The 17,943-nt window shown below is 48.7% G+C and overlaps 1 protein-coding gene across 1 annotated transcript; it reads right to left on the minus strand.

The window, feature by feature from the left end:
- Nucleotides 1-8,362: 8,362 nt before the first annotated feature.
- On the minus strand, nucleotides 8,363-12,299 carry LOC120958310 (uncharacterized). The gene is made up of 6 exons (XM_040381023.2): nucleotides 11,355-12,299; nucleotides 10,910-11,118; nucleotides 10,645-10,780; nucleotides 10,291-10,553; nucleotides 10,075-10,207; nucleotides 8,363-9,850 (listed from the first exon to the last, which is right to left on the minus strand). Exons 1-6 carry the CDS (start codon nucleotides 11,464-11,466, stop codon nucleotides 9,732-9,734), a joined length of 972 nt encoding a protein of 323 aa, XP_040236957.2. The 5' UTR covers nucleotides 11,467-12,299; the 3' UTR covers nucleotides 8,363-9,731.
- Nucleotides 12,300-17,943: the final 5,644 nt, after the last annotated feature.

A 17,943-nucleotide genomic window follows, 5' to 3' on the forward strand; every position in this document is an offset into this window, starting at 1 on the left:
AACGGAAGACGGTTTTGGGGTTTTGGGGATAGCAGCACTCAAATTCGCATGGCACTGGTGGCCGAAATGATGGTTGGAACGGGCTTTTACCCCCTCCAAAAACCGCTTCATTGTAACCATTTTCATAGCAGCTCATAGCTGAACTGAAGAGCCCAAAACACTCGAACTGAGTCAACAACTGAGGAGGCATCATTTAAACACATTTTGTCCACTCCAGCAAAAGCCACTAGACTAGGTTGCCCACTTTATGTTAATTCGCGATCAGTTTACCAGTACCATACCGAACAATAAAACGACAAAACCTCTCTCTCTTCGGGGCCGCCCCCGGGTAAAACCCACTCACTCACCCAGCTCACAGCGCTCAAAACATTTCCCGCCGAATTAAACTATCACTCGCCTGCTGCTGCTGCACACGAATGCGACGCGTCGCCCCAAAAACGCACGGGGAGCCATGGGTGTGACTGTGAATGGGTGACTGTTTCGCACCTTTCCCCGGATGAGTAGGCTATGCTACGAGGAGGAGTGCTACGAGTAGTGGTGTGTGTAGGGGATTTGCTCAAATTCACTGGACTTAAAATATTGCGCAGTTTTGCTTTGTGTTCTCTGCAGTGTGTGTGTGTGTGTGCGAGGGGCTGGAGTTCTGAATATGCGGTCGGATGAGTAAATGGTCAGCGTTGAACCGAGAAGTCAAAACCACTAAGTTGCCCTTATTGCATTTGTCCGTCCGTCCGCTCGCTCGCTCGTGCTTTGCCACCGTTAGCCGACACCGTACCTCACGGTGAGGCTTTCCGTTTCCTTCCACCTTCCCCGTGAATAACCGCACCACCTTCCCCCCCCCCCTCTCTTTTCATCATGCCACTTCTGGCAACACTTTAACTTTCGCTTCTTGCAAAAACACTTAGCCTTACAGTGCAAGACCGCGCAGTATTTGCCTTGCCGGCTTGTACTCGTCGTACACAGGACGATGACCATTGTGTAGCGCTACTCCAATGCAGCCAGCCATTCGCCATGCCGGAGTGCCAGCGAAAGGAGTGAAAATATTATCGCCTCTCGCACTAGCAGCGGCCACAACACAACACAACTGTCGTACCGATACTGGCAACGGGATGGGAAGGGAATGGGCCATAAATTTTCATTCTAAAGCGCTTTCTGGCAGCAATTTCAAGACAAATTTCACACAGTTACCACCCTCAAAACTGCCTTCAATATTTTACACCGGCAAACAAGCGCCCGGTGAATCTGGGCAATCGGACTGGGCACGGTGGGCACTGTTGGCTCGCACTGTGGTTGGCGTTGGCGTTTGGCGCAAGGCCGGGGCGTTCACAAGATGTCCTTTAATTTAGATTGCACTAGTTAGCAGAATCAAGAGAGTGTGCCCAATTTAAATGCCGTCGTTTATTTAGTATAGCGAAATCGTTTCTTATTTCTCCGTCCTTCCCATGCCCATGCCCACCACTCCCCCACCCATGTGCGTCATCAATGTTTCACATTTAGCCGGTGGTCGACATTTTGTTCAACACACTCAACGTTGGGGGGACGGCAGTGTTGACACACCGTTTATGTTTTTTTCTTTCTTTTGCTACTTCTCCACCGACACACTTATTTAAGAATGGTGTCTTCTGCAGGGAAAGTTCATTACCATTAGCCTTGAAACTTTTATGATATGCAACGAGACCACTTTCACACGCCTAAGGCAATGGTCGGTCGGTCGTTTGGTAGTCAGTCGGCAAGCACACGGTAGCAAAAGATTTCTCAAACATCCACAACAAAGAGCCCCTTAGTGTATGACTATGCGTTAAATGGATCTACCATTGGTCGCAAAAGCTGTGTCACGGATCTAGGAGTGCTCCTTGACGAAAAGTTGAGCTTCCACGACCAGCTAGAGCACGTTGTCACTAAGGGTAACCAATTGATCGGCTTACTAAAACAAATAGCACGAGACATCACTGACCCGATTTGCATCAAGACGCTATACTGTGCTTTGGTGCGACCAGTGTTAGAATACGCTTCTGTAGTATGGTGGCCTACAGGTGCTCGTCCCCTAGCTCGTTTAGAGTCGATCCAGCGCAAATTCACGCGGTTCGCTTTGCGCTCCTGGAGTGTCCAACTTGACTATGAGGGACGCTGTGCGTTGCTTGGCATCGAGACGCTGAAGCAGCGGAACTGCAACGCTCAGAGGCTGTTTGTCGCGGGACTTCTTGACAATCGGATCGACTCGCCCGCGCTTCTTTCGAGGCTCAACATGTATGTCCCGCCGAGATCGCTCCGAGTTAGATCGCTACTTGACGTGGAGGAACGCCGCACTCGCTTTGGCTCCTCTGATCCGTTTATTCGTATGTGCCGTGAGTTTAATGTCATTTGTGATCGTCATCAACCTGACATGTCGCGCACCGCATTGTTGAATAGTATTCGTGTCGTGCGACCTTTTACATGTTAATTATGTTACTTAAGACTAAGCGTGACAAATGAATGACCGTAATGTGACTATGTTATAATGAATTAATGTAAATGAATTCGCTTCAAGTGGGCCACTTGCGGTCCGTTGAATTTTAATAAATAAATAACAAATAAATAACAACAAAGAGGACACTATGCGATTGCTTCTTATCGGTCTTCCTCGAGTCCAGCGTGTGTGTGTGTGTGTGTGTGTCCAGGGGACAAACCATGACTAGGCTCTTTACACAAAACTTTTGCTTCCAAATGCCCCACTCTCCGCCGCCGTCTGCTATGAATACAGGGGGACAAAGAAACTTACCAAGTGCCCCAGTATGTGTGCGGTTGGACAGTCGATCCCTGCCAAGAGTTCAGGGTGGAAAGGTTAGAAGCCCCACAACCGCAGCTGGCCAAAATAGAAACTTTTAATTGTTGTAACCGTCGCAGCTAATCGCGCCGCAGCCACTGCACTGCCTGGCTTGGTGGTTTCTTCGCATCCAACCCGAATGACCAAAAGGCCGGAAACCAAACCATTCCAACATGGTTCGCAGGCAGGCAAACGCAATGTAGATTTTTTCTTTTTGCCTAAAATCATTTAAGATTAATATTTAAAAAACTTGGATGAAAAACGAACCTCCATTTTACGAAGCTGTGCCGTGCCATCCCACAGCAAAACGAGCGCCGCAACAGACTTTCACCGCAGCAGCAGTAGATTGACAACATGATTACATTCAATTATGATTAATACACCAATCTGCGTTGTAGAAGAATAGGAATGAAGAATAGCGACAACAACAAAAAAAAGCAGGAACGCACATAAAGTAATTTCTGACCTCTTTCTGAGCTGCTTTCTCTTTCACCTTTCTCTTCTCGAGCACGGACCCCTGTTTGTCTTACCTTGCCTCCCCTCCTGCCCCATTACATTGTTCGCGCGCGACTGCAAAATGATAGAAAAATGGAAATGAGCAGAGGAGGCAAAGGAGCTAGTTTAAGGACAATAGAACAAACCTTAATTTGCGTTCTTTATTCTTGTTTTCAATGTTTTTCCGCAAGCAAAATTGCTCTATAAAAACACACAATAGCCGAACGGCGCCGGCGACTTGGCTGACGACGTTCGCTCACGATGACGCCGCTCACGATGGTGCCCCGGGTAGAAGATATGAAAATTTATGCTTCAATGTCCCACAAATTTACCATCGTTATCTTTATAGAGCGGCGTATCTTAGTCCCTTCCATGCCGGGCCCGACTCCCACTGCAGCGCAAGCAATGGCCGAATGGACAGAAGGACCTCGCAGAAGGACAAGCCCGACAGTTGCTAAATAACGAGAACCGATGGACGGACGGACGAACGGACGAAAGACTGCGTTCATTATCATTTGTTTGCATTTATTTATTGCGGAGCATTACAAGATTTTTCGCTACTGGCTGGGTATTTCTTGGACGCAACCGTGCATCTCTATTTCTGTTAATGTTCTGTACCACACAAGCGTCCAAGCTTCCGTTTTGTCGCGCAAAACCACCACAGAGTATTAGTTTTACAAACTTGCACTTGTGCGGCCTGTCAAGACAGCACCAACACTTCCTGGGTACCTGCTGGGTAGGTTTCGGTCACCTCCAAGCGTTGATAGAGACCGCCCGTCCGGCCCTTATCAATTACGGTTTAACACAGGGACAGCGTGCTGTACGGTCGTCGTTGCCATGACTAAGAACGTTTTGCTCCCAATAAGAAAAGCATGCTCTCTCTCTCTCCCTCTCTCACACTCTAGTAGGACCTACCCCACACTCCACTCCAAAGTTTACTGCTCGGAAAACTCAAAACTGCAATCATTCCCGATTCCAGAGAGAGCCTCTATTTAATTAAATTTAATTTTCATGTGGAAAATTTAATCTTGCTTCGCATATGGCCGGAACGGCTCATTACAGACACTCTCCCCCGTCCCGCCTAGTTCGCCATTCCGGCACAAGGATATTAAAAATAAATGTTTCCAACCTCTGCCAAAACACCCTTCACACTCACTCACTCACACAGACACAGACGCAAACGCACACTCCTTGGCAACACACACAAAAACTTAGCAACGGATGCTTTTCATTGTCATTTCGGGTTTTCTTCGATCTTTCCCGGGTGACAGTGGGTGTCCTTTTCTTAGCTATTCCATCTATTTCTGGAACACCAATACCGTAACTTAACAGGACTTCTTTAAAAAGAAGCTTAACGAATCTTAGAAGAACCTTTCACCAAGAAATATTCACCAGTATTCTTGTGAACGGATTATCGGATTATTAAAACACCTCCAATAAGTACGTCGTACTACAAATGTTAGTAACTCTGCCCGGCAATATCCATTCCATTCCATGCAATGCACCACACTATTACTGCAGCAATTAGTAAGAGGCTTTCGTTTCGTTTCAGCTCGCTTGAGGCGAAGGCTTTCATGGAAATAATCTACACCGATATTGATTGAGAAGAGCTGTTGCAAATACATTTCCTACTCACCTGCTGGATGTATTTTAAAGCTACTATTTACTTAAGTACTCTCTCTCTCTCTCTCTCTCTCTCTCTCTCTCTCTCTCTCTCTCTCTCTCTCTCTCTCTCTCTCTCTCGCTCTCTCTCTACAACGCTGTCTATTCAATTCCACCACCACGTACAGAGCGTCTACCCCTGGCTGGCTGCTGGCTGGCTGGCTGCTGGATTTTCATCAGTTCAGCTTACATCGGCTTACGGCAATGTTGAGGTATCACTTGAACTTTTCCTTCAGTTTCTATTTAGTCTCACGGTTCACCTCAGTAGGGAAAAAATGATCGCCCATCGACTTGAGTGACGCTTATTAAATGGAAGCATTGACGGACGACCCCCACACACACACCGACAGAGCGGGCAAAACAAAAATCCACACTGACGTAAGCTGTGTGTACCTTCCGCGGTTGCTTAGATCGCAAGCGTAAAAAAATCACAAAGTACGGGGATGTGTGTAGAAAATGAACGCCGTCGCCGCGTGTCAACGGACTTTGGCGAAAAAATTAAACTGCAAGAGAAAAACCGGGGCGAGAGGAAAGAAATTTGTGTCTTCTAACGATGGCATGACGCCATAACGCGTGCAAAGCATGGGTACGCGGGAAACACCTTCGGCCTTCGGTGTCGCTGTTTGTCGGTCTCCGACCGCCAGATCCTTTACACACTTCCCACAATCTCCCGTTTCAGTGAGTTTGCCGTGCCGTGCACAGCTAAAGGATTTTTTTTGCCCTCGCTGCCCTTATTTATCTGACGTGTTCATTTTCCCCCGGGGGAAAGCAAAAAATGCTAGCCACGCCGGGCAAGAGTCTTCCTCGCAGAAGCCCGGAAACGATACCGTCGAGAGCAACAGCACACACACACACACACACACCCAACAGCCACGGCAGCGAGAAAGGACAAACGTGATAAAAATGCTTTCAACAGATGAATTATATAATAATAAAATATATAAACTTTTTATAACTTTGCCTTCTGTCCTGCTGGTTGCGAGCCGGGGACAAAGGAGCGCAACTAAACAACCAAAACGTTGGACCAGCAGCACCGGTGTGTGTGTGTGTGCCGGTCGCGCAGCAAAGGATGAGGAGTGTCGTCGCTGTGCAGAGTAATGACTTTAATAACACCGAGGAAAGTTATCTGTCGGCGAAGGCGGGGAAAGGGCGGAAAGAATAAACCCGGAACTGCCCGGACACCGACCGTTTCCGTTCTATTGTAATGGTTCCACATTTTAGCCGAGAATCGTCCAACTTTAACCATTTCACAGTGCCATTTTTCGTCGCCGAGCGGCTCTCGATTAACTGGAACTGGTGCTGTGGACCCTTGCGCTGTCCTTTTCTTTCCAGCAGCACTTCCGCAGCAGCTACACACAGTTTGTCACTTGCACGGTAGAGTACTCTTTGAACGAGGCCTTCACCATGCAGGACGTTGGGGAAGGGGTTTGTGTTGTTCTTTCATCTTGCGACGGAGCAAAACGGTTCCCCGGAGAGACACGCCACGCCACCATGCATTGGTGCGAAATTGTGCAAGACATTGGGTGCAGTAAATCAAATAACACTTTTCCGATCCTTTTGTAATCCATCGGTCATTTCACTTTTGTAGCATTTATCAAATTTCTTCCCCCCGCTTCCTTTTTACCCGACGCAAAATAACTGTATAAGCGTGCTGCTAACTACATGAAAAATGACACAACTTTTCCTATTCCTTGTGCGACCCTCCCTCCACGCCGCGGGAGCGCAAAAACAGGGGGAGGGGGGAGGACGCGCAGCCCCTGCCTGCGGCCCAAGAATTCTAGCGTCATCAAATGCGGCGTAAACATCCGGAAAACCAGACACGTAGCAGGTCGTTTGTACTTTCACTTCTGCGGATATGATTACAGAAACCATAAATCTTGGATATTGCCATCGGAGGGCGCACACACACAATGAAGAAACAACGGCGGTATGTACGCAAACACACACACACACAAACATACCAAAACCCGGTAATGGGACACAAGAGGACGTACACGCCTAGAGCACTGTTGGTGGTGATGGTGTTGGTGGTTGGCACACGCCTGCCTGCGCCTGTGTGCCCCTTGGCGGCCAAACTACCGGGACCGAAATTTATCCCACCTTCGAGTGTGTGACTTTCTGCTGCTGCTGCTTGCCGCAAAGTCACCACATAAATAAAATGACATTATTTGCTGCCCTTTTTTCTGTGTGTTGTTCATTTTTGTTGTGTCCTTTTTGCACCAGTCCCGTGTCATGCTGCCAACACTTCTGCTGCTGCTGCTACTGCCGCCGGACAACATTCCAACACACCCGGTGCGTGAGGAGCAGCTGCTGTGTGCGGTTATGTATGTGTGTGTGTGTGTGTAGGGACACATTTGTTCGTGTGTCTCTGGTGATGGGAGAGTGAACGAAAACTGTCCTTACCTCGGTACTACACTACTGAGCCACCCTCATTCGACCACCCCTCGAGCCTCGTGTTCTCCCACAGCATCCGGACGACGTGTGTGGCGCACGCACGCACGACACCACCCGCACGTGCACCCGGTGAGAATAGAACAAATGTCACCCGGAGTCCATGCCCCGGTGGGATGGGGTGTACCGGTGGTAAAGCGATGTGAAAGATATTTGACATTTATTTGGCAAATAAAGTAATTGATTGATAATTCCCAGCCGGACCCTGAAAAGGATTCTTGGACACCCTGCTGCAGGGTTTCGCGGAGCGGGCGGGGGACACGCGGAGTGGGCGAGGACACGAAAAGAACGACCAAAAGAACGGCTCATTCTGCCACACCATTAGTTTGGCATCAATTACACGCAGACATCACCTTGGACGTTTATTAATTTGCTGACGTTACACACACACACACACACACTATTAACACGCGGCTGCGTTACGCGATACTGGGAGGGTTCGCGCAGCGGGAAAATCATTTTGTCCGCACCTCCGCATATTAACTTTCATGGCGATTCCCGGTCACCGATTTGTAGCTTTTCGCCTCCGTTTTCGCCCGATGATGGAGTGCCGAGAGTAATGAAATTACGGAAGAAAATGATCTAGTACGCACTGGTTGCCCCGCTGACGAGGACAACGATGCATTACAGGGTTATCCAAGGGGTTCTCATAGTTGTGGGACACTTCCTTGACTTCATATGTTGGAAATTGGACTCTTTGGCCAGGCTCCTTAGAAATTCCTATTGGATTTGTCCAACAAGAGTTGTGTAGAGTCCAATTCCCATTACATTTAGTTCATTTCGTGTAAGAAAAAGTCCATAAAGTGTCCCATAGCTACGAAAACTCCTGGCAAACCCTGTATATGCTTTGTGGGCGCGGTTATGTTTCATAGCCTACTTACCTTATTATGTATCTCCAGATCGGGTGCCGTTTCGGAACAGTTTCGACAAGAAGTCAAACGCGTCGGTCCGGTGTAATTGTTATTACCATAATGGATAAAAGTACTTTATTCTTTCAGTCACGGCCTCGTTCTTTGCACACGCATCGTTGTTCATACGGTCTTCTCCCCATCGTATGGGATCAGTAACAATTGTCTAGAAGAATAATCGACTGTACTCGGTGTGCGTCGGTCGAGTAGTGTTGGCTAGCTGTCTGTGTCTGTGTTTGTGTTTGTATGTGTGTGTGTGTGTAAGTGTATAGTTAAGTGTATATAAATTCAAATTGTTCTTTTGGTTTGTTTCACATTATTATCTAAAATCTTCGTACTTTGTGTAGGGGGAGAAATTAAAAACAAATAAAAAAAAATGTAGCAACAATTTGGGCACATTTCGACCGACCCGACCTACTACCGCAGCCGCAGGTGAGAGTCTTTTACAATATTTACAAACTTTTTACAAAGAGGGATCATCGAATCGATTTTGCGACACACTTATCCACGAATAAACTGGAGTGAAAATTTGTTCGTTTGCTTGCTTTCTTTTTAGTTTTTTTTTTTTTGGTTGCTTTCTTATGCTTTTGCATTACGTTCCTCAAATACTTCACTTTGGTGATATGTTTTTTTAAATGTTATTTTCCTTTGCGGGTTTTTGTTTTTGTCAAATTTTTAGTACGATTTTTCGGGAGTGAACAGTGAAAAAGCACATCAAGATATTACTTCATTGTGTCGTAGTGATATGATCCGTGTCGTTTTGTTCGACGCTATACTTCCATAGTTAAAAAGCACGCGGCGGCCGATACTTGTTTGCCCATCTGGTTCGTACGTTCGCCGGTTCGTTTGATTCGCTTTTCCTTGCGCGTGGCCTACTGGCTGGATTGCTTGTAGCGTGCGTGGCGAACTCGCTGAGATGATGATTGTTGAGTCGACCAGCAGCAGGCAGCCAGCTTCGTGCACCGTACACACACGCGCTGCAGTTTGTTTGCAGTCGCCGTCGTCGTGGTACACAAGTTGTGGATTACCTTGTTCGCAGCCAATTGCTTGCACCCTGTGCTTGGCGCACCGAACAATGGCGTGATATGCTTCATCTTTTCCGTAACATGAATCGACCGCCCCGCGTCGCGTTCAATTTCTGTTTCTGTTCCGCAAGGGCCACTCGGCCTTCCCAGGACCGTTGCTAGAAAGCGCGCTGCTACCACGACGGACGTACGGTTCACGTTTCGGCCAGGTGCCGGACAATACGACCGATTGGGCAGACGTCGCGGGTTCGAAAAGAGTCGGACCCGTACTCGGGACGGAATGTATTACAGTGAATGATAATAAAATTGTTATAGTTGAAGAGAGCGATTTGTTTGGATTGTGCCCGGCCCGGCCCGGTCCGCCCGATTCATGCTCGCATTAAGTTGCATTTAGGGCAGCGCAGCCGATGGCCAGAGCAAACGACCGGCGGCCAACACCGTGAGCAGCCAGCGCAATGTAAAATTCAAGCCCGATGAATATTTATTCGCCAATGCATCGCCGCTCGCCGCTGAAACACGGAATCAGACACGAAAGAGAAAAAAAAACAAAAGGGATGACTGTCAATGGGGCTTTTGCTGTTTGCGGCCGTGTAGGCCGTGCGCCATTGGCACATGGCACACAGAGGGCCCGGCCGGGGGAAGAGACAGCGCGAAATTTGCGCCATAAAGAACCGTGCCCGCAGTCGCAGCAGCGCAGCACCGCCGATGGTGGTGCTGTACCGCGTGTACTTACCTTGAACTCGGTCCGCTCGCGTGTCGCTCGAAACGGCCCGGCGCGACTCGAGCATGGGCGCTTTTTGAATCTTTTCCCCCTCGACGCTCTCCTCGTTGCTCTTCCAGTACACGGTCGAAATGGTGGCGAGGCACTGTCGAAGAAGCCAAGGAGAAATTTGCATGTTTTAGACATTTTTCTTGCCCGCCACCCATCCCCACCCCCGGGACCGCGTACCTTGAGCTTCATATCGCCCCGTTTGAAATGTTTTGGCTTAACACGGAATTCCAGCCCCAGTATGGACGTTTCCAGCTTGTCCGGCCCGGACACGATTGGCTCGTACCGCTTCACGAGCGACCCGTCCGCCTGCTCCCCATTGATGTGCCACGCCAGATGAACCGCCGGTTTCGACCGGCCAGATGTGCAGTTCACCCGCACGATATCGCCGATCTGGTAGCGTGGCTTCCCGCCCGTAATGTACGGATCCTCCTCGGGCAGCACTGGGGCCGATTTGGGGGGTGGGTGTGACAGAAACAGACAGACATCATTACAATCGGCTCCAGCGCGTCCTGGGCTCCGTGCTGTACTCACCAACTACCAGCATTTCGCCGTGATCCGAGACCGTCTGGAAGGAGGGCGCCTCGGCTGACACCTCGCATCGATATTTACCGCTCGACGAGAGATCGATCGGATCCAGCACCACCTGCTCGCTGGTAGAGTTCAGCAGCTGCGAAGGAAGGAAGGATGGGCAAGGATTGGGGGCAACAAGGCAACAAGAACAAGGGTCGTTTACTACCAGTCCGAACAATCCATCGAAGAAGGAGAACAAGAAGCGTGGTTGCTAATGCTTACTCACATCCACTATGATGCCCGGCTGAGGAAAAACCGTCCCCGGCGGGTCGTCCCTTGGCACATATCGATAAAATTCGCGCCCATCCTTGTACCACTTCACCGAGTAGAGCGCTTCGCCTTCCATGTCATAATGACACTCCAGCCGGACCGAGTGGCCCTTGATGGTGTGCTTGGGCACCCGCACCTCTGTGAGCATAATACCTGAAGCGAATTCTGTCCGCACGGACAAGGAACGTAAATTTACAACATTAATGCTTACGGCCTGACCGGGCGCGAGCGACGGGCGAGAATCCGCCGCCTTGCAAGGGCTTTCCGGAGCGTTACATCCCGTTCCGATTCGATTGATTGATCATGTTTTGACTGAGTAAGCCATGACCATCAAAAAAGGTTAATTAACATGTAGGAGTGTGAAGCATTAAATGGTGTGTGTCCCACTCTCATCGACTCACCTTCCGCCAAGAGGAGCTGCAGTATGACGACTATCCAACGCCACATCTCGTACATTGTTTGCGTAATTCCCAACAACCGGCCGTGTACGCATACGTGCTCATATCGTTTCATCGGCGGCAGCAGCAATCCACATTCCAGCAGGGGCCCATGCTATCATTTTTTAATTGATCACTACTACTTCACTTCACTCTTCCTACGTCCTTTGCCACTCACTCCCTCTCACTCTCTCTCTCACACTGGTTTACTTTTTTCGTTCCGTTTCGTTCGCTTCTCGCTTCACACTACACCACCAACCACTTAGGCCAGGACTTGGCGAGGACGCTTAGCTCCACTGTCGCACTGTCGCACTGCCGCTCGTAATCGATTATTGACAACCACTTCAAAGCCTACTAGCTCGTTGCTGTGCACACTAAACTCTTCGCGGAAGAACACACTCATTCGTTCGGTTAGTGATCAGTGGCAGGAAAAAAGTAACATCATCTATCCACTTCACGTCCCCGACCATCCCACCTCCCCAACAAGCTTTCACCGGCCACTACACGTTTCGATGCGTAACATATAAAGCTGCACTCGTACTCCCACGCGCTGCTGATCGTTCTCCTCTTCGCTCGACTCACTTCTTTTTTTCGGCTCACAACCACCACAACTGTTTCACCAAATGAGCAATTTTACTGTATGTCCTGTATGTCCACCACATATCCACCGATTTTCGCACTAAAATAGCCAGTCGCAATTGCTTGCTGCGGGAAAAGCCAGTTGTGGGATGGGGTGTGGAAAACCGTACGCACCACCGAGCGCGACACTGTACTGCTGGCTGCTGCCGTTTTGCCTGTGAACGCGTGGTAACTAATGGACTGCGAAACCCAACGCAACCGCTTCGCTTCGTGCTGCGTCGTTTCCATGCTATGGTCGGGCCGAAACCGACGGCCGGGCCCGTTTAGAGTTCCGATTTCGTTTCTGCACCCGATGTTACCGAGCCGTGTGCAGCTCGGTACAGGGACGTGCAACGTGCATAGACTTTAAACTGAACCACCACAGTTGCATTTGGTGATGCCATCAATAATCCCTCTGCTTGTAAGTACAATGTTCTATTTGCTATGGTCGAGTTAAGTAGATCGTTAACCCAGCCGTACTATGCTTTCAATCCTGTTTCAACAAGAACAATCCATTTCAGGCGAGATTCAAGAGAGAGAGAGTAATTCTCGCCTCGGAAGCGCAAGCGCTCTTTTGTAGTGGAAAAATGAAGCTGGAAAACTCCAAACACTCTGTCGGTTGGGACCGGAACTAAGAATCCCCAAAACCTCCCCCCCGGGGAAGTTCCGACGTGGGAGGACGTGCGTGGACAAGTATGCTTGCGTGTGCATGTGTGCATGAGTGTCTGTGTCGTTCACTTCGGACGACGACAATGCGATCAAATGCTCTCTATCAATCAATTAGCCCTTCCGATGCCTTCGAAGCTACTATCTACCGACCGAACTTCCCACCCATTAACGGAATTATTTGCAACGGACTGTTGTGTAAAACAATAGAGGGGGGAGGGGGGTAGATGAACCATGGCCGTGCGCAAAGGGTCATCTCGCGATGCGCTTTGAACGCCGCCGTGCGTTCGAAATTCAATCAAAATGTTCCGTTCATGTCATAAATTAAACGATCGCGCGCCAACGGGTTTGTTCTTGTTCTGCCGGCGGTGCCACTCCCCTTCTCTGCTTACCTTTTGCCACGCACGGAAAGGGAGGGATGGGAGATGTTCTCAAGAAGTCAATCAAAGAGTTTGTGACATTTACGAGTCTTCTGTTTGCCCTTCCAATTGCATTGATGGTTTCGCTTGGCGAGAGGCTGGAAAAAGGGCAAGGCACATAGGGCGTAAATTAAGACATCGTGCCGAACCCCGAATCCCGTCTTGTTGCTGGTGGTGGGTGTGGTGATCGGACGCCCGGTTTTTTGGTAAATTAACTGTCTAGTTCGTGTTGGTGGTGGTTCTACCCATTTGCTGTGGTCCCTCTGGGCGTACCTTCTGGTTACACGTGGGTTCTTCTTGGTGTTGCACACACAAAATAAGAACACAAAACAGCGAACCGTAACGTACACTTGATTGGCTTTAAAACTCAAATTTATGATCTTATTCCCCAAAATTGCGCCCAGTTTATCTTTCGTTCACCCAACAGAGCCAGTACACCACACTACGAAAGGTAACAGTGTAAAACTAATGCTGTTTTTTTCGCTCCGTCTCTCTCTCTGGGATCCACATTCCCACAAATATGATCCAATGTGTGTGTATGCTGTGTGCTGTACTGTAATCATCCGACCCGGTGGCCAAATCGTCTGCTCAGCGGACACTATTCCAGCACCGCATATAAAACCGCATGGAATCGTTTTTCGTCGACGGATCGGTTTTGCTCCTCTTTTTATTGCAATTGCAACTCTTGCGCGCTGCAGCGCGCACCCCATCGCTCTATCGAATGGTGGTGGGTGGTGGGGTGGGTGATGGGTGGTATCGAAAAGTGGTATAAAAAATGCAAGTGCATCGGAATCGATTTTTCCAGTTCAACGAAGGATTAAATATATTGCCTCTACAAACGCGCTTTCTTCTATCGAACGCGCCCCGCACACGTATACGCATAAAACCCCACGGGTATCACGCAAATGGTGAAGAGCTTTTTTCGCGTTTCTTTATTTTGTAAAAACACACACACACACAGGCATCCCTCACTCACTCACTCGGCAGTCGATAAAATGCTGTTAAAAGTGTAGCACATACAGGACACAGCGCAGCGGTTTTCAAAGGCCCCCGATCGGGGAAAAAGGGCGGGAGTGATTTATGAGAATGCGCGTGTAACGCCGCTGCTCGCAAAATTTGCCATGCCATAATAATGCATTCCATGCCGCATAAAAATGGGGGGTGTGTGTGTGCATGTGTGAAGCTTAAAGTGCGGTTCTCGGCCCAGATCGGAATCGGAATCGGATCGAAAACGGATCGGGGTCCACTACGGGTCACTGATTAATCCATTATTTCTCCATTAGCCCGCAGTGGCACGCACGAATGGAAGAATAAAGTGCCAACTTTTGCAGTCAAAAGAGTTTAATACCTCTCCAACACAATAATGACTTGACCGTGAGTGTGTGTTTTATCATTGGAATGATTTGGCGTTACTTTAATTGTAATTGATGTAATTTTATCAGTTCAAGTGTTCAAGCAACGGTTTCTCAACATTTCTGGGCTGTGTTAACCTTCCTGTGAGGGGGATGATGGGGCTGATTAGAACACACACACAGGCACACACACACAAATACCAAGAACTGCTTCCCGCTCCATAATCATCTCTTTAAGTTTTGCAACACAGAAACAGCAACAGAAACAGCAACAGCAACCACTCACAAGCGAAAACAGCGACATTCTGCCCGTTTCCAGTACAATTAAACAATTAAGCACTGGCCAAAGAATAAATTGATGCCAATTAGCCACTTCCAAAAGTGGCATCTTCTAAACGCCCGTTCCTCACCAAACCCCAAGAAGTGTCCCGATGAATGGAGGGTTTTGGCTGTCGTTTGTGCGCAGTTTGTTTGTCCAAAAGCGCAAGATTTGGTTGTTGCGATGCATAATCATTCCTGCAAGGATCAGTCTAATTTAACATACACAATATACGTGACGATCGCGTGCAAATGGTGTTTTTTGGAAAGAAATTATGTCCCTTTCTTTTGCTGCTGTTGTTTTTACGGTTGTTGTTGTGGTCCGAAAGAAGTATATAAAGCTGGGACCACTGTTTGCGAGACCCGTTGATAAACCTGTGCGCAATCAAATCATGCGCGCGGGGGCTGTGAGGGTTTACTTTGCTGTACACTTTTCAAATCTTCGTCGCAAAACAAACAGTTGGACCCGGGCTGGGCGACTGTGGGGAAGTACCGTGGAGACACCGTCAAGCGACACCGTATACGTCTGCCGTGTAATGAAACAATGAACGACAAGGAGGAGGCAGCAGCAGCAGCAGCACCATCATCATCACATCACGTAATTCTGATGGAGACAACTCTTTTTCACCTAGTTAGTGCATTGCTGCTGTACGTGACTGGAGACAAAAGAGGGACACTTCGGTTCGGTACGCTTTTGTCCCATCTGAAGTGCAGAAGTGTCCCTTTCCACTTTGTTTTTTTTTTTTGCGGTAAACATGTGCACATGAGCTTTTTCCCCAACACAGAGGCGTTCGTTCGTTCGTTCAACCTTCAGCATCCACTTTGGCCATGGATTCCCGGGCCAGAAGAGCACACCCTGCCCTGTCTAATGCAATCTGTAGTGTGAGGCAAGGTTCCTTCTGCAACGCGGAAGGAAACGCCACGAAGCCTGAAGCTGTTGTGTTGTCTTTTGGTTGAATTTGGCGTGTCCTTTTTCCCTTTGCGGCTGCTAAGAAATAACCTGCAATAAAATGCATAAATTATTTATTTGCCCATGATTCATCGCAAACTTACACGTCCGTGTGTTGCTAATTTCAAGCCTGCTAAGGCACAACTGCTGCTGCTGCATGCCAAATCGCCCTTTGCTCCCTTTGTGCAGCCCCCGTTTGTGACCAGCCCATCACCATCCCGGTCCGGTTGACCATTAGACGATTTTTCCTGCGCTTGAAGGGTGTTTAAACCTGCCTTTATTTGTCCATTCTTATCCTCCCTCAAATACGGTGATGCATTATTTGTATTCCTGCCCTAATGACAGCTGTGTTCTCACCTTCACCAATGTGCGCCCGCCACGGTGAGTAATGCGACCCGTGCAACGCACCCCTTAAACGGACCCCCGCTGTGTTTCCCAAATACCCATAATGACTCATACTCGGGATATGGAATACACATATCCTGTCAGGAGGAGGGGGTGGGGTGTCGACAGTTTACCATAAAACGCTACGGAAACCCAATTGCAAGCCAACCAGTCAGTCAGCCAGCCTGCCTGCAGAAAAAAAGGGAATTGACTTGCACTTTTCACCCTCCCCCTCTGAGTGGCCTTCACTGCCTGCGTGTCACTGTCTCGGCTTCGGACAGCACACATGCGGACAGGGGTTGCAGGGGGTGGCGATTAGGTTTCTCGCCGGAACGAACTTCCCGGAACGGGAGTAACAGTAACATATTCAATCGAAAACCCCCCTGGCCCTACCCACTGTTGAGAGCGCTGTTAGCCTACATTTAACAATACGTAGGCACAAGAGGCAGACGAAGACGAAGAAGAACAACAACAAGGAAGCCATTTAATAGACACGTTGTATTTGTAATTTTGTGAGAAGCGTCCGAAGGATCCCTATCCCAATGTTTTGGGTTTTTTGGGTTTTGGGTGAAAGGGCCTGCCACAGGAGGGATCGATTTTATTTCAAACGAGCGTGAAATAAACACAGAACGCAGCCCGTAACGCCAATTGTAACGTGCATTTGATCGGACATCGGCACACGCAAGATAAACAGTCAATAACCAGGTTATTGGGAATGCCCTGAACTCGGGGAAGCCTCGCCCCGTTATGCGAATGCATCACACTCCTCTCCTCCCCGAGGGTACGTCATAGAGAACGTTGGTTTGGAAAATTGTTTAGTGTTTTGCTTCTTGTTTTTGCCCTCTGTTTACGTAAAGCATATTTGTATGTTCTGTATGGCGCGAGCGAGCGCCCGCGCCCACTGAACAACTCTACTCCGAACGCCGTAAATCACGCACGCACGCACGGTCGAACGCACCCCTGCTGTGATTAATGACGTCCTCTTCCACCCGTTCAAACCACAAAAGCCAGTGAAAAGAAGAAGAAAAAACAACGAACTGGTGCTTAGAAATGCTTAGCATCACTCCCATTTCCGTGGTACACTTCTACCCATGATCGCAACTCCGCTCGCAACAACGCTACCGAATGTACGCAGTCTTCCTCTCGATCTTCACCTCGATTCGAACCCATACCTCTCCTCTCTTACGCACCGAATCGATGCTGCATATGAAGTACTATGGATGCTTCCAAAACCAATACCAAAATTGTTGTACCACCCCGACAAAGGAATAAAACCCCCGTCTTACAAAACCGTCACTCACAGCAGTGAGCGGATCGCCCTTTGCCGGCCATGAAATTTAACACTAAATGCGCGTCATGTGTCGCTTTTTTTGGTTCGGTGTGTCATATCGACCCCCTTCATTGTGACCCTCTCCAGCGAACGGAACCACCATCACCCACCACCAAATCGCCATATGGTTTCAATTAGAGAGCGCGCTCTATCAACATTCGCGACACTCTCGCCTCCCGATGTGATCCGATAAAACCGTTTGAATTTTGGCATTTTATTTTCGATCGCAACACTTTTACTCGCTCTTTTCTTCTCCCTTTCTCTTTCATTTTCTTTCTCTATCTCTGTCTCTCTCTCTCCATTCGCGAAAGCAACACGTGTTGATACATTGATCACCGATCATGCCAGATAGCGTGTATGCGTGCGTCGCCTACTGCACATACATACTTTTTTTATTACGCACCACACTTAAGCGATAAGCAGCTACGAACGACACATTGTCGTCGGGCGTGGGAGCATCATGCTGCCCAGCCCGGGGAAAGGACAGACCGATTCAATGCGCATCCTTCCAAAGTGC

Source organism: Anopheles coluzzii, chromosome 3 (genome assembly GCF_943734685.1).
Source record: "Anopheles coluzzii chromosome 3, AcolN3, whole genome shotgun sequence".
In the NCBI taxonomy this organism is placed as follows: Eukaryota; Metazoa; Arthropoda; class Insecta; order Diptera; family Culicidae; genus Anopheles; species Anopheles coluzzii.